Genomic DNA, 25,216 nt, shown 5'->3' with positions numbered 1-25,216 from the left:
TGAGTCTCCAGCCTCAGTGATTTTTGAATTCGTTCCAGTCATTGGCAGCAGAGAACTGGAAGGAAAGGTGGCCAAATGAGGAATAGACTTTGGGGGTGACCAGTGAAATATATCTTCTGGAGCGCGTGCTACGGGTGGGTGCTGCTATGGTGACCAGTGAGCTGGGATAAGGCGGGGCTTTACCTAGCAAAGACTTATAGATGACCTGGAGCCAGTGGGTTTGGCGACGAATATGAAGCGGGGGCCAGCCAACGAGAGCATACAGGTCGCAGTGCTGGGTAGTATATGGGGCTTTGGTGACAGAACAGATGGCACTGTGATAGACTGCATTCAGTTTGCTGAGTAGAGTGTTGGAGGCTATTTTATAAATGACATCGCCAAAGATGTAGGAGAGTTGTATGGCATTGAAGCTCGTCTGGAGGTTAGTTAACACAGTGTCAAAGAAGGGCCAGAAGTATACAGAATGGTGTCATCTGCGTAGAGGTGGATCAGAGAATCACCAGCAGCAAGAGCGACATTATTGATGTATACAGAGAAAAGAGTCGGTCCGAGAATTGAACCCTGTAGCGAACCCCCACAGAGGTCCGGACAACAGGCGCTCCAATTTGACACACTGAACTCTGTCTGAGAAGTAGTTGGTGAACCAGGCGAGGCAGTCATTTGAGAAACCAAGGCTGTTGAGTCTGCCGATAAGAATGTGGTGATTGACAGAGTCGAAAGCCTTGGCCAGGTCGATGAATACGGCTAAACAGTAAAGTATTTTATCAATGGCCTTTATGATATCGTTTAGGACCTTGAGCGTGGCTGAGGTGCACCCATGACCAGCTCGGAAACCAGATTGCATAGCGGAGAAGGTACAGTGGGATTCGAAATGGTTGCTGATCTGTTTGTTGGCTTAAGACCTTAGAAAGGCAGGGTAGGATTTCTTTTTTTATTTGTACTTTTATTTAACTAGGTAAATTCTTATTTTCAATGACAGCTCAAGGGCATTGTTCAAGGGCAGAACCACAGGTCTGTACCTTGTCAGCTCGGGGATTCGATCTTGCAACCTTCCGGTTACAATTACAATGCTCTAACCACTAGGCTGCCTGCCGTCCTGGCTTAGATCTGTAACAGTTTGGGTCTCGAGCATCTCCCCTTTGAAGAGGGGGATGACCACGGCAGCTGGGAGGAGGTGTTCTTATTCTCCATGGACTCTACAGTGTCCCAGAATTTTTTTGAGTTTGTGCTACAGGATGCAAATTTTCTGTTGGAAAAATCTTGCCTTTGCTTTCCTAACTGCCTGTGTGTATTGGTTCCTAACTTCCCTGAAAAGTTGCATATCGTGGGGGCTATTCGATGTTAATGCCACAGGATGTTTTTGTGCTGGTCAAAAGGCAGTCAGGTCTGGAGTCAACCAAGGGCTATATCTGTTCCTGGTTCAATTTTTTTTTAATGGGGCATGCTTATTTAAGATGGTGAGGAAAGCACTTTTAAAGAATAACCAGGCATCCTCTACTGACGGAATGAGGTCAATATCCTTCCAGGATACCCGGGCCAGGTCGATTAGAAAGGCCTGCTCGCTGAAGTGTTTTAGGGAGCAGTTTGCAGTGTACAAAGGGAGCAATTTGCAGTGTACAAATTACAATATTTATTTTCCGGCCCCCGGCAGAAATCGGCCTGTGGCTGTATCTAGCTGCCTATCCCTGCCCTAAACTAACATAGCTACAGCCAACCAGGGCAGATCTCAAGCAACTGCACACACAACCATGCTCTGTGCAGACTCATGTGAATGAGTGTAAGGCCCTACAGAGAAGTGTGTTGCAGGCTGCCTGTCTCCAAGTGGCAACCAAGGACACTGGGAATTGCGCTTTTGTCACTTGTCTATAGAATATACACTGAGTATACAAAACATTAAGAACACCCGCTCTTTCCATGACATAGACTGACCAGGTGAATCCAGGTGAAAGCTATGATCCCTTATTGATGTCACTTGTTATAAACTTGTAACAAGTAACTTATAACTTGTATATAAAGGGGTGGAGACAGGTTAAAGAAGGATTTTAAAGCCTTGAGACATGGATTGTGTATGTGTGCCATTCAGAGGGTGAATTGGCAAGTCAAAAAATGTAACAGGGTACGGTAGTAGATGCCAGGCGCACCGGTTTGTGTCAAGAACTGCAATGCTGCTGTGTTTTTCACACTCAACAGTTTCCCGTGTGTAATCAAGAATGGTCCACCACCCAAAGGACATCAAGCCAACTTGACACAACTGTGGGAAGCTTTGGAGTTAACATGGACCAGCATCCCTGTGGAACGCTTTCGACACCTTGTGGAGTCCATGCCCCGACAAATTGAGGCTGTTCTGAGAGCAAAAGGTGGGGGGGGGGTGCAACTCAATATTAGGGAGGGGTTCTTAATGTTTGGTATTCTCAGTGTAAACTTGTTTGAATAATTTTGTAGTGCATATTCTACATTTGAGTCATTTAGCAGATGCTCTTATCCAGAGCGACATACAGTAGAGAGTGCATACAGGGCGGCAGGTAGCCTAGTGGTTGGAGAGTTGGACTAGTAACCAAAAGGTTACAAGGTAAAAATCTGTTGTTCTGAAAATAAGAATTTGTTCTTAACTGACTTGCCTAGTTAAATGAAGGTCCCCCATGGAACCCACAACCCAAGCACCATGCTCTACCAACTGAAAAGCTATTTAAGACGTTAAGGCCATTTTGTTTTTTGTGTGAAATTATTGTTTTCTTCTTCAAGATGTCAAGACCATTATGAGTCGGAATATCTAATATAAAAATTGACAGTCTTTTTGGGATCATGGATCTAGCCTATTACCTTTTAATTTTCCCATTCAATTATGTTATTTTAATATGATCTATACTAGTGTTTGGGGTTGTACTCTCCCAGTATCATACACCAATGTTGGTATTCGTCTAGCCTGAGTGCCAGTCTGTTTGTGATATCATGCTAACTTCTGGTCATGCACAACATGGCATGACAATGAGCAATGGATTTGGCAAGAGCACAAACAGATCTGGGACCAGGCTAGTATTTGTCCTCATATCATTAATAGACTATACTGTAAGTCACACAACAGCCTCTCCTTTATTTCAGGCAGGATCTAAGTTAATACATGTAATGATGCCAACGTTTCCGTCTGTCACTTCTGTCAGCTAGTGAATCACCCAATACTCCAGGGTGGATCTGGATCACAGAATATGTACTGGAGAGGATGTCTGCTTCCCCAATAGCACCCTATTCTTTATAACGTGTCGCTCTTTTGACCAGTACTTTGGTCAAAAGTAGTCTACTATATAGGAAATAGGGTGCCATTTGGGATGCAATCGAAATACCAGAGTGCTACTTTTACAAGATCCTTCTTATATTTCACTTCTCCGTACATGATCTTACTCGAAAAATATCTTACTTTCAGGAGAATTTGCAACAGGAAAATGAAAGAAACAAACCTTCCCTTCCAAGTCCACAAGTCTCTGCGATCATCGTCTGTGATTTTATTAGGGGTTCACTGCGAAGCTGTGAAATCTATTGTTATTGTCTGAATTATTAATTTAAAAAATCATATTTACATGGTCAAATAACCTAATCATAGATTGGTAAAATATTTTATAATTTGGCACTCAGAAACTAGAGGACATGAGTAACTTGGTCAAAAATTATAAGCAGTCTCACTTAAACCCTCATATCGTCACCCTATTTGGCCTACTTTGTATGTAGGTGTCTTTCCTCATGCTGAACAAATTTCCCTCAAGGACCCATAAGGTCCGTCAGCATAGATTTTCCTCAATCATATTTTTAATTTTTTTTAAATTTTTTTTACAATCTTTGAAAATATTCTCATGAACCATACGTCCAAATAGCACCAACTAGGGGATTGGATAAGAGATGGTTGAGTTATTGATCAATCAGGAAATCAGAATTTATGTGTCCATTTAAATCCTTTGTAAATCCACTCCACAATGGCCAGTTTCAACTTGAAACTTTTTAGGGTCATCAAAGACATTACCAGGATGAACCATGTTGCGTTTGGCATTGATATCTTAATAAATAGGGAAACTATTGACATGAACCTTTTTTACTATGCAACACTAATGCTTAAAATAACCATCAAAAAATCTAAAAGTCAGATTCACTCCAAATGAGGTCTTTGGACTCATCACAATAGTCCCTAAAGAGTTTGTGAAAATAACATTGATGCATTCAAAGATGCCAACACTATGCCAGTAGATTCATATTAGCGCATACACTAATATGCAAAACATTTTTTTAAATACTTCTAAAATCTTCTTCTCATGAACCAAATGACACCAAATTACATGTACATGTTTAACCTTAGTTTGAGAAAAGCGAAGGACTTTTACATGTCAATTTAAATCACTGTAAATCCACTCCATTGTGGCGTTTTAACTCAAAACCTATAATCACTATCATGGACGTCCCTACGATGAACCACACTGAATTCCTACGTGATAGAGTGGTTGCTTTGTTATCCAAATGATCTGATGTCCTTTCTGCCATACTGTGAAACCTGACCATTGCTGTCCACAGCTATATATATGTTTTTCCTTTTCAGCATCCATCATCAATCATCCCTCTATTCCAGCGAGTCTTGGGATCCTTTAATCGATATTGCTGTATTTCTCATATATAGTCTTCTACTCACTTTGAGGTAAAAATATTTGTCAGATTGAAACACCTGGTTTGTTATTATGCCAGCCCAATCTTTTAAAAAAATACAGAACTAGGCATGTACAGGGTATAATCCATATAATCCACAGGCATATGCAATATAGGAGTCAATATTTTTTTTAATGGTCAATCGTTTGTAGACTTCGTAGACTTGGATGGAGGGTTATTTTCTTCTAATGTCAACACAGCCAAGCATGACATAATTGCTTTGGAGATACTGGGTAATTACTTTCACGCTGATAGTGGACCACATGCATTTTTATGCGGGGATTTTCACTGTTCATCAACACTAGTGGGATGTAAAGAGAAGAAAAGAGCAGCTTTGGGAAAGTGAGATATGGGTGAGGGAAAGAGTAGCGGAATAGAAAAGGTTAGAAAGATTGAACACCCTTTTCTTTTTTTTACGGTTATGTGTGTATGCGTGCGGTGTCTGTGTGTGTGCGTTCGTGTGAGTGTGTGTGTGCCTGAGAGAGAATGTGACCGTGAATTAATATGCATTTGAGTGGAAGGGGGAAAGAATAGAAAGACACGAACAGAAAGAGACTGACTCTGTGCCAGCTAGTCCTAAAAAATGGCCAGCTAGTCCTCATTGCTATACTACAATGCAACTTTGACATTATTTGTGCTGCTCTGTGATGGATGAATAGATTCAGAGAGTGAAGGCCAAGGATTGGGTTGTGAGAGCCACAGAGAGAAAGGGATAGGGAAGGACGGAAAGAGAGAGAGAGACAGAGAGAGAGGGAAAGACAAGGAGGGAGGGAGCGAGGGGTAACGACAGGAAGACCCGTAAGTAAGCAACACCAATTATGACCCTTTACCAAGAGGAGAGAAGGGGAAATAGCATGTCTCCCTGTGTCTATCACTGCCTGAAGTACAATTAGTTTAATTATATGGAGAGAAAGAGTGAGTGTGTGAGAGAGGGAGAGAGAAAGAGAGGCAGACAGAGAGAGACTGACGGGTGGGGTGTTGACTGAGAGGGGGGAGTCGAGAGTGGAGAGTAGAGACAGAGAGAGACTGGGAGGGGGAGAGGGAGGGGAAGAAACAGACATACTGAGAGGAGAGAGAGAGACAGAAAGGGAGACTGGGAGACAGTCTGTACTGCATTGCATTGGCACTGGCTTGGAAAGCAAAACAGAACAGAAAAGAGAGAAAAAGGAAGCGAGAGTTTTTCTGGTGATCCTGGAACAACTGCAACACTGCACTGAAGGAGGAGGGAGGGCAAGTGGGAGGAGAGAAAGAGAAGGAGGGAGAGAAAGGAAAGACAGAAATAGTCACACACAGAAGCGCAAAACAGACTGTCAAGGAATATCTGTCAAGGAATAATTTTCCTTCCCGTTGAGTCACTCTATAATCTTCCTCCTCCAGCATGCCTTTGTTCTTCCTCCTCTCCTTCTCTCTTCTAAAAAAAATCTCAACTTGAACTATTCATGCATTACATTTTGAATGCATCTTTCTCCTCTCCCTGACTCTCACTGTCTCTCTTTCTCCATCTCTCTCTCTCTGTCTTCCTCCCTCCCTTCTCCTCACCACCTGTTAGTCCTGATTCTCTCTTCACCGGTATTTCCAGTTTTACGGGGGAGTTTCACACTCACGCTATTACTAAGGTAAGTCCATACTTTTATCAGTGGATATTGCATTTTCATCTATTTCTAAGCTTTTTTTTTGTGTGATTGCAAATGTTTCTTTAAAAAAAATCTTGATCTTTTGTTTATTCTATCACTCTGCTTATTTTACTGTCCGCATTCACTCTTTCCCCGCGTTGTCTGTCACATCCCCTCTACTCCTCTTTTTTTTCACTATCAGTAGGTCTAATGTGCAGTTTGTCAGTATTAGCTGTTTGAGCTGTCAATGTCTCCTCACTCAATGTAGTCGTCAGTGTGTCCGTTCACTTCACGTGACATTTACTCTCAACGATTGTCACCTGTGATTGTCACCTGTGCTACGCTGTGAAAATGAATACAGGAAAAACAATGCGTAGCCAAGTTGTAGGGTGTACCCACCCGTGCACACATGCACGTACGTACAGACACATATGCACATACACACACGTACACACTTTAAGTTAGATTTATTTAACTCTCTCTCTCTCACTCATACACAACTAGAGACTTGATGGTTTATCTCGCCCTCACACATATGCGCAATTTTTGGGTCTTTGTTGTTGTTGTATCTCCCTCTAACACACATGCCCCCCGCAACCCCTACCCCAGCTCCAATCCTGAAACAAACACACACAAAAGCACACACACACTGGAAATAATTTGACTCTAATTGACAAGCACTCACCGTGGTACTAGGAGGCTGAGTGAAACACAGACTATTAGGTTCTAATGAGTAGAGTGCACTGCACAATAATGTCTGTCTCCACAGTATTATTTAAAGGTGAAAAGAGACTGCCGAGGACCTATTTGTGTTCCATGAAAGACTGGAAAGAAAGTAACACAACACAGGTTGGGGGAAAGAAACGCCAAAAAGACTGACAGAGAGATCATTTGAAAGATAAAGACAGGAGGATGCAAGATGAAGGGTTGACGAATAGAGAGCGGAAAAGGGGGTGAGAGGATGAAAAGAGGAAAGTCGTGGAAGCGACCATGCATATGATATGATATGAGTCTAATTCAAGGTGAAAGAGCTAACTGAAGAAGGGAGAGGCAGGGTTGAGTTGGAAGGGGGACTCTTGTTGCTAAGAAGTTTTTCGGAGATGTTCTTGTCTGTCAGGGTGGATAAAGCCCTTTTTATTCAAGTTTGGACCTGAGAACTGGCTGTCCCCATAGGAGAACCCTTTGAAGAACCCTTTTTGGTTCCAGGTACAACCCTTTTGCATTTCATGTAGAACCCTTTCCACAGAGAAAAAATATATATCCAAGGGTCAAGGTTGGATAATTACAGTATCTACAGGTCTCTAAATCTACAATTAGATGCCACCTCCATGCCAATAGGCTTTTTGGAAGGGTTGCCAGAAAAAATCCTTTATTGAGAGCAACCAACAAATGTACACACCTGGAGTTTGCTAAACGCCTGGAGTTTGCTAAATGGCATTGGCACTTGGATTGGAACCAGTGCTATTGGCCGATGAGAAGAAAATAGAGCTATTTGGTTGAAAAACAAATGATAGTCCCACTAAGCGCAAACCAGATGGGATGGCATATTGCTGCAGAATGCTGTGATAGCCATGCTGGTTAAGTGTGCCTTGAATTACTACATATTCCATGTCTTCACTATTATTCTACAATGTAGAAAATAATACAAATAAAGACAACCTCTGGAATGAGTAGGTGTGTCCAAACTTGACTGGTACCGTATATATTTTTTTAGGCACTCTAAGACAAAAGAAACCTGAGATGGTGTGTAAATGATAACACAGGGCAGGAAATTAAGAAATTGATTAAAATGCTTGAAGTGAATGCTGGAATTAAACAACAAACTATGCAAATGGTAAAAAGCAGTGTGCATAAAGGAAATAGACACCTGACTCAAATAGAAGTCTCTCTCTGATAAAGCGCCTGTTTAATTGAAGTTTTACAGTATTTATTTTCCAGTTATAAGGAAGGTAGTCTCGCGTTGCCATATCTCTAAAATCACGTAATTGTCACGCCTCCCTTGGAGGTTTGGAGATTTTTGCATTGCAAAAACAGTTTGAAAGATCCACTGGGGACAATATTTCGATTGGATGTTACATTTCAAGTACCCTCCCCCAACACGCCCATTGAAAGGGGTGTTATGTTCGTCACTAATTTCCAACTGGGTAGGGCACATTTTGTAGAAAGTCTCTTTCCGGGAAGATGTCAATTTATATTTACAACCTGAATTTTTCTCAGTTCAACATACTGTAAATATATATATTTTTGAAATGTATTACCGTAAAACATCAATTAAACGCTGAGTCTCAAATAGGCTGCCTTTCCTTTTTAATAGCTGGGCAACAGCACACATGTCAGCAAATAAACAAATGCCTGTTTTAAATAAATGCCCGGGCTAAATTAATTGTTTACAAGGTTATCATGAATTACCATGAATTGTTTTCAAGGTTTAACATTTGATTTTTTTGTACATATAATATACAATATACATATAAATAATTCTGTAATGACTTGAAAAAATTATGGTAATCATCCATTTTTATCGCCAGTAAAAAACTGCTAGCCATTGGCTGCTGACAGCTGAATACTGCTAACATGGCCCCAGATGAGTCAACTGATCGATGTCCCCCTAGATATGATGTGCATCAATATAATAGTCTTATCTCCAGCTGTTGTGACTCTTATGCATTAATGGATATTTGGAAAGTTCAGAACCCAGATGTCAAGCAATTTGCTTGGGACCCAATGGTCCCAGTAAATCAATAACTAATGATTGGCACAGTCGGAAGTTTACATATACCTTAGCCAAATACATTTAAACTCAGTTTTTCACAATTCCTGACATTTAATCCTAATAAAATGTCCCTGTCTTAGGGCAGTTAGGATCACCACTTTATTTTAAGAATGTGAAATGTCAGAAAAATAGTAGATAGAATGATTTATTTCAGATTTTATTTATTTCATCACATTCCCAGTGGGTCAGAAGTTTACATACACTCAATTAGTATTTGGTAGCATTGCCTTTAAAATCTTGAACTTGGATCAAACGTTTCAGGTAACCTTCCACAAGCTTCCCGCAATAAGTTGGGGGAATTTTGGCCCATTCCTCCTGACAGAGCTGGTGTAACGGAGTCAGGTTTGTAAGTCCTCCTTGCTCGCATAAGCTTTTTCAGTTCTGCCCACAAATTTTCTATAGGATTGAGGTCAGGGCTTTGTGATGGCCACTCCAACCTTGACTTTCTGGTCCTTAAGCCATTTTGCAACAACATGGAAGTATGGTTGGGGTCATTGTCAATTTGGAAGACCTATTTACAACCAAGTTTTAACTTCCTGACTGATGTCTTGAGATGATGCTTCAATATGTCCACATACTTTTCCATCCTCATGCTGCCATCTATTTTGTGAAGTGCACCAGTCTCTCCTGCAGCAAAGCACCTCCACAACATGATGCTGCCACCCCCGTGCTTCACGGTTGGGATGATGTTCTTCGGCTTGCAAGCCTCCCCCTTTTCCCTCCAAACATTACAATGGTCATTATGGCCAAATAGTTCTATTTTTGTTTAATCAGACCAGAGGACATTTCTCCAAAAAGTATGACATTTGTCCCCATGTGCAGTTGCAAACCGTAGTCTGCTTTTTAATTGTGGTTTTGGAGCAGTGGCTTCTTCATTGCTGAGCGGCCTTTCAGGTTATGTCGATATAGGACTCGTTTAAATGTGGATATAGATACTTTTGTACCCGTTTCCTCCAGCATCTTCACAAGGTCCTTTTGCTGTTGTTCTGGGATTGATTTGCACTTTTCGCACGAAAGTACGTTAATCTCTAGGAGACGGAACGCGTCTCCTTCCTGAGCGGTATGACGGCTGCATGGTCCCATGGTGTTTATACTTGTGTACTATTGTTTGTACAGATGAGCGTGGTACCTTCAGGTGTTTGGAAATTGCTCCCAAGGATTAACCAGACTTGTGGAGGTCTACAATTGTTTTTCTGAGGTATTGGCTGATTTCTTTTGATTTTCCCATGATATCAAGCAAAGAGGCACTGAGTTTGAAGGTAAGCCTTGAAATACATCCACAGGTACACCTCCAATTATCTCAGATGATGTAAATTAGCCTATCAGAAGCTTCTAATGTCATGACATCCTTTTCTGCAATTTTCCAAGCTGTATAAAGGCACAGTCAACTTAGTGTATGTAAACTTCTGACCCACTGGAATTGTGATACAATCTGTCTGTAAACAATTGTTGGAAAAATGTATTGTGTCATTCACAAAGTAGATGTCCTAACTAACTTGCCAAAACTATAGTTTGTTAACAAGAAATTTGTGGAGTAGTTGAAAAACGAGTTTCATTGACTCCAACCTAAGTGTATGTAAACTTCAGACTTCAACTGTATGTCTGTAACACTTCCATTTCAGCTTCCCCTCCCACTGATCATAGTGCCATATCTCTAGATATTTAAAACCTACGATCCATAACTCTGTTAAGTGTTATTGGAAATGTACGCTGATCTTCTTAAGGATGAATCTTACTGGAAAGAGAAGAAATACGATTGACAATTTCTTTTAACAGCACTGAGTTAAGCATCTACAGAAGTAAATGGGAATATCTCAAATTTAAGATCTGTGAATTTTCCATTTCTTTTACTAAAAACGTTTTTCAGTGTATAAAACAGTCACTTTGATTCGGAAAGTATTTAGACCACTTGACTTTTTCTACATTTTGTTACATTACAGCCTTATTCTTAAATTGATATAAAAACAAAATTCTCATCAATCTTCACACAGTACCCCATAATGACAAAGCAAAAACTGGTTTTTAGAAGAAAGAAAAAAATATCACATTTACATAAGTATTCAGACCATCTACTCTACAGACCATCTACTACTTTGTTGAAGCAACTTTGGCAGCGATTACAGCCTTGAGTTTTCTTGGGTATGACGCTACAAGCTTGGCACACCTATACTTGGGGAGTTTCTCCCTTTCTTCACTGCAGATCCTCTCAAGCTCTGTCAGGTTGGCTGGGGGGTGTCGCTGCTGCAAAGCTATTTTCAGGTCTCTCCAGTGATGTTCGATATAATTCAAGTCCGGGCTCTGGCTGGGCCACTCAAGGACATTCAGAGACTTGTCCCGAAACCACTCGTGCATTGTCTTGGCTGTGTGCTTAGGGTCGTTGTCCTGTTGGAAGGTGAACCTTCGCCCCAGTCTGAGGTCCTGAGCGCTCTGTAGCAGATTTTCTCCAAGGGTCTCTCTTTACTTTGTTCAGTTCATCTTTCCTTCAATCCTGATGCTGCCACCACCATGTTTTAACTTCTTGGTGACAGGGGGGCAGTATTGAGTTGCTTGGATGAATAAGGTGCCCAGAGTAAACTGCCTGCTACTCTGTCCCAGATGCTAATATATGCATATTATTAGTAGTATTGAATAGAAAACCCTCTGAAAATTCTAAAACTGTTTGAATCATGTCTGTGAGTGTAACATAACTTATTTGGCAGGCGAAACCCAGAGGACAAACCATTCAGATTTTTTTTTAGGTCACTCTCTTTTCAATGGGTTTAATTGGGAATCCAGATATCTAAAGGACATTCTTGCAGTTCCTACCGCTTCCACTGGATGTCCACAGTCTTTAGAAATTGGTTGAGGTTTTTCTTTGTGTAATGAAGAAGTAACACTATTCTGAATGAGGCTAGAGTGAAGAGGACTCTTTGTTAGAGGCGCGTGACCTGAAAGCTAGCTACAGTTTGTTTTCCTCCTGTCTTCAATTTTATTCATTATTTACATAAAAAAATACCTAAAGGTGTATTACAAAAGTAGTTTGAAATGTTTTGGCAAAGTTTACAGGTAACTTTTAAGATATTTTGTAGTTACGTTGCGCAAGTTTTAACCGGTGTTTTTCTGGATCAAACGAGCCAAATAAATTGACATTTTGGATATATATCGACGGAATTAATCGAACAAAGGGACCATTTGTGATGTTCATGGGACATATTGGAGTGCCAACAAAAGAAGCTTAACAAAGATACGGCATTAATTATATCTTTATTTCTGCGTTTTGTGTCACGCCTGGAGGGTTGAAATATGCTTGTCAGTGTTTGTTTACTATGGTGCTATCCTCAGATAATAGCATCGTTTGCTATCGCTGAAAAGCCTTTTTGAAATCTGACATGTTGGCTGGATTCACAACAAGTGTAGCTTTAATTTAATATCTTGCATGTGTGATTTCATGAAAGTTTGATTTTTATAGTAATTTAGTTGAATTTGGCGCTCTCTGAATTTTCACTGGCTTTTGGCCACAATATCCCAGAGATAAAAAAAAAGTATTAAGCTTGCGTTCAAATGCACCTACAAGCTCCAATCCCCCTGTCATAAGGGGAGTTCTGGCTCATTTAATCCTTAAGTCTAGTGACTCCCCATCCCGCATGAGGGAGCGTAATCACGCAACGGACATAAATATTCCTAGAAAATATTCCTATTCATGAAAATCACAAATTAAATATATTGATACACAGCTTAGCCTTTTGTTAATCACCCTGTCATCTCAGATTTTCTAAATATGCTTTACAGCCAAAGCTAGACAAGCATTTGTGTAAGTTTATCGATAGCCTAGCATAGCATTTTGTCCAGCTAGCAGCAGGTAACTTGGTCACAGAAATCAGAAAAGCAATCAAATTAAATTGTTTACCTTTGATGAGTTTCGGATGTTTTCACCCACGAGACTCCCAGTTAGATAGCAAATGTTCCTTTTTTCGAAAAATATTATTTTTGTAGGCGAAATAGCTCCGTTTGTTCTTCACGTTTGGCTGAGAAATCGCCCGGAAATTGCAGTCAAGAAAAATATTCCAAATTAGCTCCATAATATCGACAGAAACATGGCAAACGTTGTTTATAAACAATCCTCAAGGTGTTTTTCAAATATCTATTCGATAATATATCCATCGGGACAATTCGTTTTTTCAGTAGCTACCTCTGTATTTTACTCGAGAATCTCTCTGGGAGCATCAGGTGACCACTGCGCAATGTAGCCGCTTACGGATGTTCTTCAACATAAATGCGTAAAACTACGTCACAATGCTGTAGACACCTTCGGGAATACGGAGAAAGAGTAATCTGGTTGATAGCCCATTCACTGCTCAATAGGGACTCATTGGAACGCAGCGCTTTCAAAACAGGAGGCACTTCCGGATTGGATTTTTCTCAATTTTGAACATGAAACGTTATTAATAAACAAGACTGCCCAAATGTGCCTAATTTGTTTATTAATAACGTTTCATGTTCAAAATTGTGCACTCTCCTCAAACAATAACATGGTATTACAACATTTTGAACAGAAATGCAATGCTTCATTGGATTAGTCTAACACTTTGCACATACACTGCTGCCATCTTGTGGCCAAAACATAAATTGCACCTGGGCTGGAAAATACATTATGGTCTTTCTCTTGCACTTCAAAGATGATGTTTGTCTTTTTATTATCTTTTACCATATCTATTGTGTTATATTCTCTTACATTCCTTTCACATTTCCACAAACTTAAAAGTGTTTCCTTTCAAATGGTACCAAGAATATGCATATCCTTGCTCCAGGGCCTGAGTTACAAGCAGTTAGATTTGGGTATGTCATTTTAGGCATTTTAGGCCCAAATGTGCCTAATTTGTTTATTAATAACGTTTCATGTTCAAAATTGTGAACTCTCCTCAAACAATAGCATGGTATTATTTCACTGTTATAGTTACTGTAAATTGGACAGTGCAGTTAGATTAACAAGAATGTAAGCTTTCTGCCAATATCAGATAGGTCAATGTCCTGGGAAATGTTCTTGTTACTTACAACCTCATGCTAGTCGCATTAGCCTACGTTAGCTCAACCGTCCCTTGGAAGGGACACCGATCCCGAAGAAGTTAAAGTGGGCCTAAAATTATAAATCAAATAGTTAAATAATCCATCCATCTTTAAACAATTCCATATATTAGCTTAGACCACACCCCCACCCCAAAGGTCAACACTGCTATAGTAATTTGTCTTAATTGAATCTTTTAAAATGGGAAAACATGCTTCTTAAGAAGTTGAGCGTGCTCTTTATGGCAGAATGTAAAAATGTTCTGAAATAAATGATCTTTGTCAAAATTACACTATCCAGAAGCCACTCTATTTGTGGAAGGACACAGCTGTTGCAACTGTGACAGCTAATGGGGATCCAAATAAACAAATAAATGCATACTTTGTTAAAGGTGTGGTAGGAGGCTATACTTGGGGTTTGAGCAATGGCAGGACATATATAATAATACATATATAATACATTTGAGGTATTAGGCTATGCATCTTCTAGCAGAATGCAAGTACAAGGTGACACTTCCATATGAGTTATGCCTGAGGCAACTAATCTCCAACAGAAGCCATAAGAAAGCCATGATAAGCTTAATTGGTGAGGATATTATGAAGAGGCATAATAAGATTAGTAGCCTCAAAGTCATAATTTATATACCAGCTTATTATAAACTAGTCTGGTCCCAGATCGGTTTGTGTTCTTGCCAACTCCATTGCTCTTATTGTCAAGCCAAACATGTTTGGCATGACAAGTCCATAAAGAGGTGGTAAGAGAGCAGAATCAGTCTGGCACCCAGGCTACATATTTTTAGGAACTATGAATTAATCATTTATTTGTATAAGCTGTAAGTTATGAGGCTCGGCGACTGGTATATATAAATTATGACTTTGAGGCTACTAATCTTGTACAGCAGCTATAAAAGATCCATGATAAAACCTGACAGGTTAGGATATATGACAATGAATTTGCACTTTGTATGAGCTGTAAGCTATGAGGCTGGGAGACACATCTGTATAATGTTCTGGAGCTGGTCATGATGTGGAGATGGTGCTGGTTTACGGGTGATTCTTCGGGCTTGTAGGTGACTGACTGATCAACACCCACCAGCTGCCATGGCGTGCGTGCGAGTGTGTGAGTGTGTGTTTTTGCGAATGTGTGTACCAATTTCCATCTGATCTTGATGTTTTCTGAGAGAGTGTGTGTGTGTGTGCGCTTGTGTGAGTTTTGCTATCTGTGTTTTGCCCGTTTACATCTGATCCTAAGGATGCTTGTGTGAGTGCTTGTGTCCGTACGTGTGTGTGTATGTGCGTGCCAGTGTCCATCTGATCCTGATATTGTTTGAGAGAATGTGTGTGTGTGTGTTGTCATCATGTATTGGCATTGCTTTCAAAGGATTGCTTGCAATACATTTAGAAATGGAACCGAAAATCCTTCATACTCTGATATTTCTGATATCATTGCTTTGTACTGTAGGCTGGGCCCAATAGCGGTGTGGTGGTCGAGTTGTTGGCTCTCCTGTCACCACATCAAACCCCCCTACACTATCATGGATGGCATGTCACAGAAACACAATGTGGATTTAGAGAAGCTCCGTTTAGAATAATGGCCCCTTTTCTTCAGGTGCTGCAATCCAAGATTTGTCTCTCACTATGCCACGCTATTTAATTGAGTGCTTGATGTACTATGCGTCGGATCAATCATGTCTTTAATATCTCAATGTTCAAAATGTCAAATCCAATAGTGTATTTACAATCCAGTTCTCCAAACGGATTGCTAATTTACCTAGCTCTCATCAATCGCTCCTATGAATTTATAAATTACAGTGCCTGGAGATTCTATCTGAAAAAAAGAAAGTAGATGCTTTTTCTATCTGGAACCGGCAGGTTCGATCAACCTTATTCGTGGTCAGAATATGGTGTATCTGTAGACACACCTCCGCCACACGTTCATTTCTTTGATCTCCACCCAAAACGAATAGCGGATGAATAGCATGTTATTCTCATGCTTAAATTCAAGGTCAGAATACGTGTGGAGAGAAAAGTGCATAGAAAGGGAATTACATCCCATTGAAGCACACATAACTAGACTCCTAATGACCATGTGCTCTGATTTTGTCGCCTACGTCCCAAATGGCACCCTATTCTCTAAGTAGTGCACTGCTTTTGACCAGGGCCCGTGAAACCTAGCTTCCCATGCTTGTGAAACTGGATGTGCACTGACAGTGCTACAACATTGAGTCAATATGGTCGCAGTCTGCCCCAGCCAGCCAACAGAGTCATGTTCAGTAGATGATTCTTATTAAGTCCACATAGTTACTCTTTATTTCGTTTGGGGCCTGATTCAGACGCCTTTCCTACGCACATCTTTCCTACCCACTTCTCAGTAGTTGGTATTCAGACTTATATTATGCAGGTCCTTTGCAGACGTGTTTCCCTTACACACGCTGACTACATATAATTACAATGCTGAAAACCATCCCACTTGCTGGCCAACAGATTTTCTCGTGGAGTTTGCATTCAATGGGGGTTTCAATACATTTACTGTGTCTTAAGCCATCCCTTTAAATACGGTGTTCTTTTCATTTGAATTTTGACAAATTCACAAGAAAACATTGAGAGAATGGGTTCAGAAAATGGGGATCAAGGAAAGCCATCTAAATACAGTTGTAGTCGGAAGTTCACATACACCTTAGCCAAATACATTTAAACTCAGTTTCACAATTCCTGACACATAATCCTCGTATAAATGCCCAGACGTAGGTCAGTTAGGATCACCACTTTATTTTAAGAATGTGAAATGTCAGAAAAATAGTAGAGAGAATGATTTATTTCAGCTTTTATTTCTTTCATCACATTTCCAATGGGTCAGAAGTTAACATACACTCAATTAGTATTTGGTAGCATTGCCTTTAAATTCATTAACTTGATTCAAACGTTTCGGGTAGCCTTTTGGCCCATTCCTCCTGACAGAGCTGGTGTAACTGAGTCAGGTTTGTAGGCCTCCTTGCTCGCACATGCTTTATCAGTTATGGCCCACAAATGTTCTATAGGACTGAGGTCAGGGCTTTGTGATGGCCACTCCAATACCTTGATTTTGTTGTCTTTAAGCCATTTTGCCACAACTTTGGAAATATGCTTGGAGTCATTGTCCATTTGGAAGACCCATTTGCGACCAAGCTTTAACTTCCTGACTGATGTCTTGAGAAGTTGCTTCAATATGTCCACATCATTTTCCTCCCTCATGATGCCATCTATTTTGTGAAGTGCACCAGTCTCTCCTGCAGCAAAGCACCCACACAACATGATGCTGCCACCCCCATGCTTCACGGTTGGGATGGTTTTCTTCGGCTTGCAAGCCTCCCCCTTTTTCCTCCAAACATAACGATGGTCATTATGGCCAAATAGTTATATTTTTGTTTCATCAGACCAGAGGACATTTCTCCAAAAAGTATGATCTTTGTCCCCATGTGCAGTTACAAACCGTAGTCTGGCTTTTTTATGGTGGTTTTGGAGCAGTGGCTTCTTCATTGCTGAGCGGCTTTTCAGGTTATGTCGATATAGGACTCGTTTTACTGTGGATATAGATACTTACGTACCCATTTCCTCCAGCATCTTCACAAGGTCCTTTTGCTGTTGTTCTGGGATTGATTTGCACTTTTCGCACCAAAGTACGTTCATCTCTAGGAGATGAGCAGTATGGCGACTGCGTGGTCCCATGGTGTTTATACTTGTGTACTATTGTTTATGCAGATGAACGTGGTACCTTCAGGTGTTTGGAAATTGCTCACAAGGATGAACCAGACTTGTGGAGTTCTTGGCTGATTTCATTTTATTTTCCCATGATGTCAAGCAAAGAGGCACTGAGTTTGAAGGTAGGCCTTGAAGTACATCCACAGATACACATCAAATTGACTCAAATTATGTCAATTAGCCTATCAGAAGCTTCTAAAGCCATGACATCCTTTTCTGGAATCTTCCAAGATTTATAAAGGCACAGTCAACTTAGTGTGTGTAAACTTCTGACCCACTGGAATTGTGATACAGTGAATTATAAGTGAAATAATCTATCTGTAAACAATTGTTGGAAAAATTACTTGTGTCATGCACAAAGTAGATGTCCTAACCGACTTGCCAAAACTATAGTTTGTTGACAAGAAATTTGTAAAGTGGTTGAAAAACGAGTTTTAATGACTCCGACCTCAGTGTATGTACTTCCGACTTCAACTGTTTATGCATATTCGTCTCTGTTTCAGCACCAACTGGTAGACAAAAAATACTCTGATCTTGTAGATTATTTCGGCAAATTGTAGGGTTAGGTAAGTATGTATGAATCATAAGAACAGTGTTTGAGTCATCCGGAGATTTACCGTATTCAAATTCGATGCATAAAATATTGGAAGGTGGAAAAAAGTGTACAATAGGGTTGAACAACAGTCCTATAAATCTACCCTAATCCTCACTAATCATGGAACTGTATGGCAACGGTCCAGTCGTTGTGAACTGTGCACTAAGCTCCATAATGATTCAAATAGGCTACATGTCTCAAGTTATTGCACAACTTTAGCCTAATATGAAACACTATTGCTAGTGACCATTGGGAACATTTACACAGACGAGGAAAGACAGGTGAATGGAATGGAATAATGCTAAATTTAGGCTACAAATTGAAGGAAAAAAACACTTCAATGACAGTTATAAATTCATGTGGGTATTACTGACAGTGGGTCTCGATAGTGGCTAATATTTAACATTATAAAAATTGTAGAATAAAATTGAGAAAATTCATCCCTGCAAATGATGAGGGCATCCAATAAAAATTCGGAATAACGGCACAGCTATTTATAGCCTACTTCACTGTTTAAAAGTGGCCGCAATACATGTCATGTTGATATGATTTACAATTTGCTTCAATTTGACTGATATCACATTCGTCTCCAGGGATCATGAGGAAAATGTATCTAAAACAATTGCTATGTGTTGTTAGGTTCTTCTTTTTCAGAGTAAATAACTCACGGACACTAGAGAAGCTTTAACCAAGTTGAATTCTTCCCAGAGGTTCTGTAGAGGCCATATTCAGACAACTTAACATTTCTCCCATCCAGATATATATCCCACTTAAGACACTTCTCCTTCTCTCCAGTCCTTACATTTTATGGTTCTACAGGGAGAGAGTAAACATTAATTACTCCCTTAAGAGAATCTGTCCTCACCTCCTGACCTCAACCCCTTCATCTAATCCACAGATGTCCATCAGTCTCCCCTGTATCAATACATTGCTCTCCTCTTGTCACCCAACACAGTCCACAGCTATCTGTCTTGCTACAGAGACCCAGTCTCTTTCCCTCCTTGATGTACTATGCGTCGGATCAATCATGTCTTTAATATCTCAATGTTCAAAATGTCAAATCCAATAGTGCATTTACAATCCAGTTCTCCAAACGGATTGCTAATTTACCTAGCTCTCATCAATCGCTCCTATGAATTTATAAATTACAGTGCCTGGAGATTCTATCTGAAAAAAAGAAAGTAGATGCTTTTTCTACCTGGAACCGGCAGGTTCGATCAACCTTATTCATGGTCAGAATATGGTGTATCTGTAGACACACCTCCGCCACACGTTCATTTCTTTGATCTCCACCCAAAACGAATAGCGGATGAATAGCATGTTATTCTCATGCTTAAGTTCAAGGTCAGAATACGTGTGAAGAGAAAAGTGCATAGAAAGGGAATTACATCCCATTGAAGCACACATAACTAGACTCCTAATGACCATGACCTAGGTCTGTGTCAGGGTCATGTTCATTAGGAAACGTAAAGGAAAATGTTTTAAAACGGAAAATGAATGTTTCTTATTATTAAGTTCAGGTTGTCATCTTTTCTGTTTGGTGCCTAATGGTCTGTATCCTGGTCAATGTGGAGGTGATCTACCTGGTGTCAGCTTGGGAGATGTTTGTTTGATCCCAGGTCAGAGAAAACTAGATTAATTCTGCCTCCTTCCACCCAATTCACTGCAGAGAGCTTGGGCTCAACATGACCAATGACCCTCATGACTTTGTAAGCACTCTCAAAGTCATTGATCAGTGACCCAAAGTGTGTCGACACTACTGAACATTTCTTTAGTGTGTGTCACATTCCTCTAATGTTCCCAAGAACTCTAAGACATCATGCCACAATGACTACCACCCTATGAAAGGCTTTGAGAGGCTGGTTATGACACACATAAACTCCATCATCCCAGACACCCTAGACCCACTCCAATTTGTGTACTGCCTTAACAGATCCACAGACAACGCAATCTCAATTGCACTCCTTACTGCCCTCACCCACCTAGATAAGAGGGATACCTAGGTGAGATTTCTGTTCACTGACTAATGCTCAGTGTTCAACACCAGTATCCCCTCCAAGCTCAGGACCCTGGGACTGAACACCTCCCTCTGCAACTGTGTCCTGGACTTCCTGATGGGCCGACCCCAGGTGGTGAGGGTAGGCAATATCACCTCCGCCACACTGACCCTCAACATGGGGGACCAACAGGGGTATATTCTTAGTCCTCTCCTATACTCCCTGTGTTACAAATACACAGAGGCTTGTTGTGCAATTAAACTGATCGTCTTTACTTCAGATCAACATGTTCACAACTTGTACAAAACTCACTCATCCCATCCTCACACCTCCGTTCACACACAACGTGCCTGATACATATTACTGAAACTATTCTCTTCTTACAATATTCTTTTTAATGGTTAGTTGAGCTGATCAGTCTTGGCCCAGCCCACCATTTTGTTAATATGTCATTTTAAAATGTTATAAGTTATAAGGCCACGACTGCGTGACCATGCACAACTCCAACACCATCATAGTTTGCTGACTTCACAACGGTAGTAGGCCTGATCACCGGGGATGATGAGACAGCCTACAGGGAGGAAGTCAGTGACCTGGCAGTGCCGGAACAACCTCAATCTCAACGTCAGTAAGACTAAGGAGCTGATTGTGGACTACAGGAAACGGAAGGGCGAACACGCCCCCCATTCACATCGACGGGGTGGCAGTGTAGCGTGTGTCGAGAGCTTCAAATTCCTCAGTGTCCAAATCACAGACATAAAATGGTCCACTCACACGCGCACAACCATAAAGAAAGTGTGACAGTGCCTCTTCCCCCTCAGGATGTTGAAAAGTTTTGGCATGGGCCCTTAAATCGTCAAAACGTTCTACAGCCGTACCACTGAGAGCATCTTGATTGGCTGCATCACTGCTTTGTATGGCAATAGCACTGCCCTAGATCGCATTGGCGCTACAGAGGATGGTACATTACTGGGGCCGAGCTCCCTGCCATCAAGGACCTCTATAAATCGTTAAAGACTCCATCCACCCAAGCCATAGAGTCTCTGCTTCCGCACGGCAAGCGGTACCAGTGCATCAAGTCTGACACCAACAGGCTCCTGAACAGCTTCTATCCCCAAGCCATAAGAGTGTTAAATAGCTAACTAAATAGCTAACCAAATTGCTCAACAGACTATCTGAGTTGACCCTGAGTTGACCCTTGACCCTCGCTGTGCACACTCACAGGGCCCTACACACTCACGCACACTGACACTCCAACACACACAAACACTCACTTCATAATTTGCTCACACATATGATATGCACATACATTTATACTGACTCTACACACACGCACACCCACTCACAAACAATCATCATACACTGAGTGTACAAAACATTAAGAACATCTTCCTAATATTGAATTGCACCCCCATATTGACGCCAATGCGTCCCACAGTTGTCAAGTTGGCTGGTTGTCCTTTGGATGGTGGACCATTCTTGATACACACGGGAAACTGTTGAAAAACACAGCAGTGTTGCAGTTCTTGACATAAACCGGTGCACCTGGCACCTGCTACCATACCCCGTTCAAAGGCACTTCACTCTCTGAATGGCACACATACACAATCCATGTCTCAAGGCTTAAAAATCCTTCTTTAGCCTGTCTCCTCCCCTTCATCTACACAGATTGAAGTGGATTTAACAGGTGACATCAGTAAGGAGTCATAGCTTTCGCCTGAACACAGGGCATGGGTGTCTGTGGTGGCTGTTGATATCCCACTGGGCACAGCACATCGTTTCTGTCATGTTTTGTACACTCAGTGTACAGGTTGTCATCGACCAAAAATATCAACCAAACATTTATCCACACTGAAACGATGTGGTGTGCCCAGTGGGACATCACCAGCCACCACAGACACCCGTGCTCTGTGTGAGTCCCAAATGGTACCCTATTCCCTATAGTGCACTATTTTTGACCAGAGCCCAGACAATGTAAACGTCCCAAATGTCACCGTATTCCCTATATAGTGCAATGCTTTTGACCAGAGCCCAATGTAGGGAATAGGGTGCCATCTGGGATGAAATCAATATGAACCACTCAGTACAAGAACCACTGAGACGTCTACAGCCACAATGTAGAATTGTCGTCCTCCATAAAGCAGACGTTTTTATAATTAGCCAACTCTTCAATACGCTTGGTGAGGCAGTGTGCTGCATGTTAAGATAATGTGCATGTTTGAAGTGGCTCCCGGTCTGACACTGCTATCAGACCGGGATAATGAGTATTGGAGTTAGGGCGTTTTAGTTCCCCGGCCTGACTGCCTTACTGTCTTCAGACCAGTAATTTGTTTCTCTGATATGCTGATGTTTTTTTCCCGAATCAGTCCAATGACAGACTTTTATTCAGGATGAAATTTTAAGGGAGCAATTATATACTTTTTTGGGGGGGGATGCTCATCACAAGTATAAGATAAGACAATTAATAAGTTAAAATATAAGAATAATTCTAAGTATAGGGGCTCTATTTTAACAAACCTAACACAATGGCAAATCTAAGGTTGTGTCAGATATTTTTTTTTTTGCTGTTTCAAAGCCATTATTATGAGAACAGTAGCTGGCGGAAGTGCAAAGGGTCTGGATTTTGATGAATAAACCAGTTGTAGGTGTGAAGAGAGCTTGGCCATGGCTTAATACTGCATACATTTGTCTCAAGTTGTGTAGGTTAAACCTTGACTTAACTAGGCAAGTCAGTTAAGAACAAATTCTAATTTACAATGACGGCCTACCAAAAGGCAAAAGGCCTCCTGCGAGGACGGGGCGGAGATTTTTTTTATTTTAAACAACACACATCATGATAAGAGAGACACCACAACATCAAGAGAGACCTAAGACAACAACATAGCATGGCAGCAACACATGAGAACGCACCATGGTAGCAACACAACATGACAACATCATGGTAGCAACACAACATGGCAGCAGCACGACATGGTAGCAGCACAAAACACGGTACAAACATTATTGGGCACAGACAACAGCACAAAGGGCAAGAAGGTAGAGACGCAAAGCAGCCACAAGTGTCAGTAAGAGTGTCCAGGATTGCGTCTTTGAATGAAGAGATGGAGATAAAACTGTCCAGTTTGAGAGTTTTTTGCAGCTCGTTCCAGTCGCTAGCTGCAGCGAACTAAAAAGAGGAGCGACCCAGGTTAATTTGTATTGATACTACAGTTTATTAAATAGCATAGGCTAAGGTAACCAGTCATAGCAACAATAAAAAATAAAAACATCCAGTGTTTGCTCAATATGTCTGGAATGTTGACAGGCAATATTGTTGTAATTAGCTTCAATGAGTATAGGCCTTTGCTCATTGCACTTCTCCTCACAAAAAATACTAGGCTCCTGTAAATTGTATTGTATGTGAGGCACATTCTCAATAAGCAAGATATAGCCTACCTTTGATATGGCATTATAGTACTGAACATTTTGAGCATGTCTTTGGCAACCGGACAAGAGACGCTCTTTGGAAATGGGGATGGATTCAAGCCGAATGGAGTATGTACTGCAGGTACTGTATGCCTATGTCAATTGTAAATAATGCAAAAGCCTCATGAGTAGACCATTTAGAAACATTTCAGGGATAGGCTAATTGGCTAATGCATGGCCAGGATAAGAAAGGCTGAGATGAAAAGGAATATCTGTATGTTAAACTTATATTTGCTGATCTTTCGGTGATCAGACCTTCATCAGAGCATACAAAAACACACAATGACAGAGGCCACATATAGCCAACGTGCATCAAAGCACTCAGACATTCAGATTGAAACTCATGTCCATAGGGTGAGTAGGAGGAGGATGGGAAAGGTGTTAGCTGACCAGTGGTGGCTATACAGCAACCTGATGGTATGAGGAGGGAAGCTATTAGCCATTCTTCCAGTTTGGAAGCCTCGTTGATGAGGATGGGGTACGTGTCCAGCCTGGTTCCTCCTGAAGTTCTCAATTAGCTCCTTTGTTTTGATAACGTTGAGGGATAGGTTGTTTACCTGGCACCATGCTGTCAGAGTGCCTACGTCCTCCGTGTAGGTAATCAGGCTTATTACTATTGTGTTGTCAGTGAATTGGAACTGTGTGAACTTTGTGAGGCCACCCAGTCGTGGGTATACAGGGAATAAAGAAGGGGACTGAGGACGCACCCTTCTGGTCTCACTCATCACAATGGCCATCCGCATGTATAACCTCCTTCGTGAGCGTCAGCACTCCCATCGCCTCTCTCCCTCCTTCATTGACCAATCTGAGTCAAAGTCTGAACCCATGGAGGTAGAGGCCACATGCCTCTCCGCAGCTGGGCAATGCCGTCAGAGATAGCTGGGGCTCTGTCCCTACTGTGGTCAAGAAGGGCACTAGCTTCAACGGTGTCTGCTACGTCCCAAAACCCGGGAGCCACTAGAACAGATTGACGGCCCTGTGATCATCCGTCTCCTGTGGTAGGTGTGAGTATTCCATCATCATCAGTCTCCACCAAAGCCTTTTTAGTACCGATTTCACTAGCTGGCTGTCCCTCGTGTTGTTCCTACAGCGCTAGTGCACTCTGGTGCCATGGGGAATTTTATTGACCAGGCTCTTGCCTCCTCCCTGAACATAACATCATAGCTGCTCTCCTCTCTTTTTCCGATTCAAGCGCTAGATAACTGACCACTGGGATCTGGAACAATCACACACATCACAGCACCACTCACCATTACCGTGGGACCCCTGCTCCAAGAAAACTGCTTTCCCTTACCCTGTCATTCCACGTTGGAGA

The 25,216-nt window shown here is 41.3% G+C and overlaps 1 protein-coding gene across 8 annotated transcripts in view; it reads left to right on the top strand.

The window, feature by feature from the left end:
- The first annotated feature begins 5,630 nt into the window (after positions 1–5,630).
- LOC109866042 (double C2-like domain-containing protein alpha) overlaps positions 5,631–25,216 on the top strand; it is a 79,110-nt gene continuing 59,524 nt past the window's right edge. For 3 of the 8 annotated variants that reach the window (XM_020454589.2, XM_020454591.2, XM_031799528.1), the window contains exon 1: positions 5,732–6,296. In XM_020454589.2, the coding sequence (XP_020310178.1) occupies positions 6,136–6,296 (161 nt within the window). In that variant the 5' untranslated portion in view covers positions 5,732–6,135. Of the gene's footprint in view, positions 6,297–25,216 lie in introns of all 8 variants that reach the window. The other 5 variants (XM_020454593.2, XM_031799531.1, XM_020454594.2 and 2 more) reach the window with 4 other exon arrangements.

This window comes from Oncorhynchus kisutch, linkage group LG20, assembly GCF_002021735.2.
Source record: "Oncorhynchus kisutch isolate 150728-3 linkage group LG20, Okis_V2, whole genome shotgun sequence".
NCBI lineage: Eukaryota > Metazoa > Chordata > Actinopteri > Salmoniformes > Salmonidae > Oncorhynchus > Oncorhynchus kisutch.
This window is presented reverse-complemented; position numbering and strand designations above follow the sequence as displayed.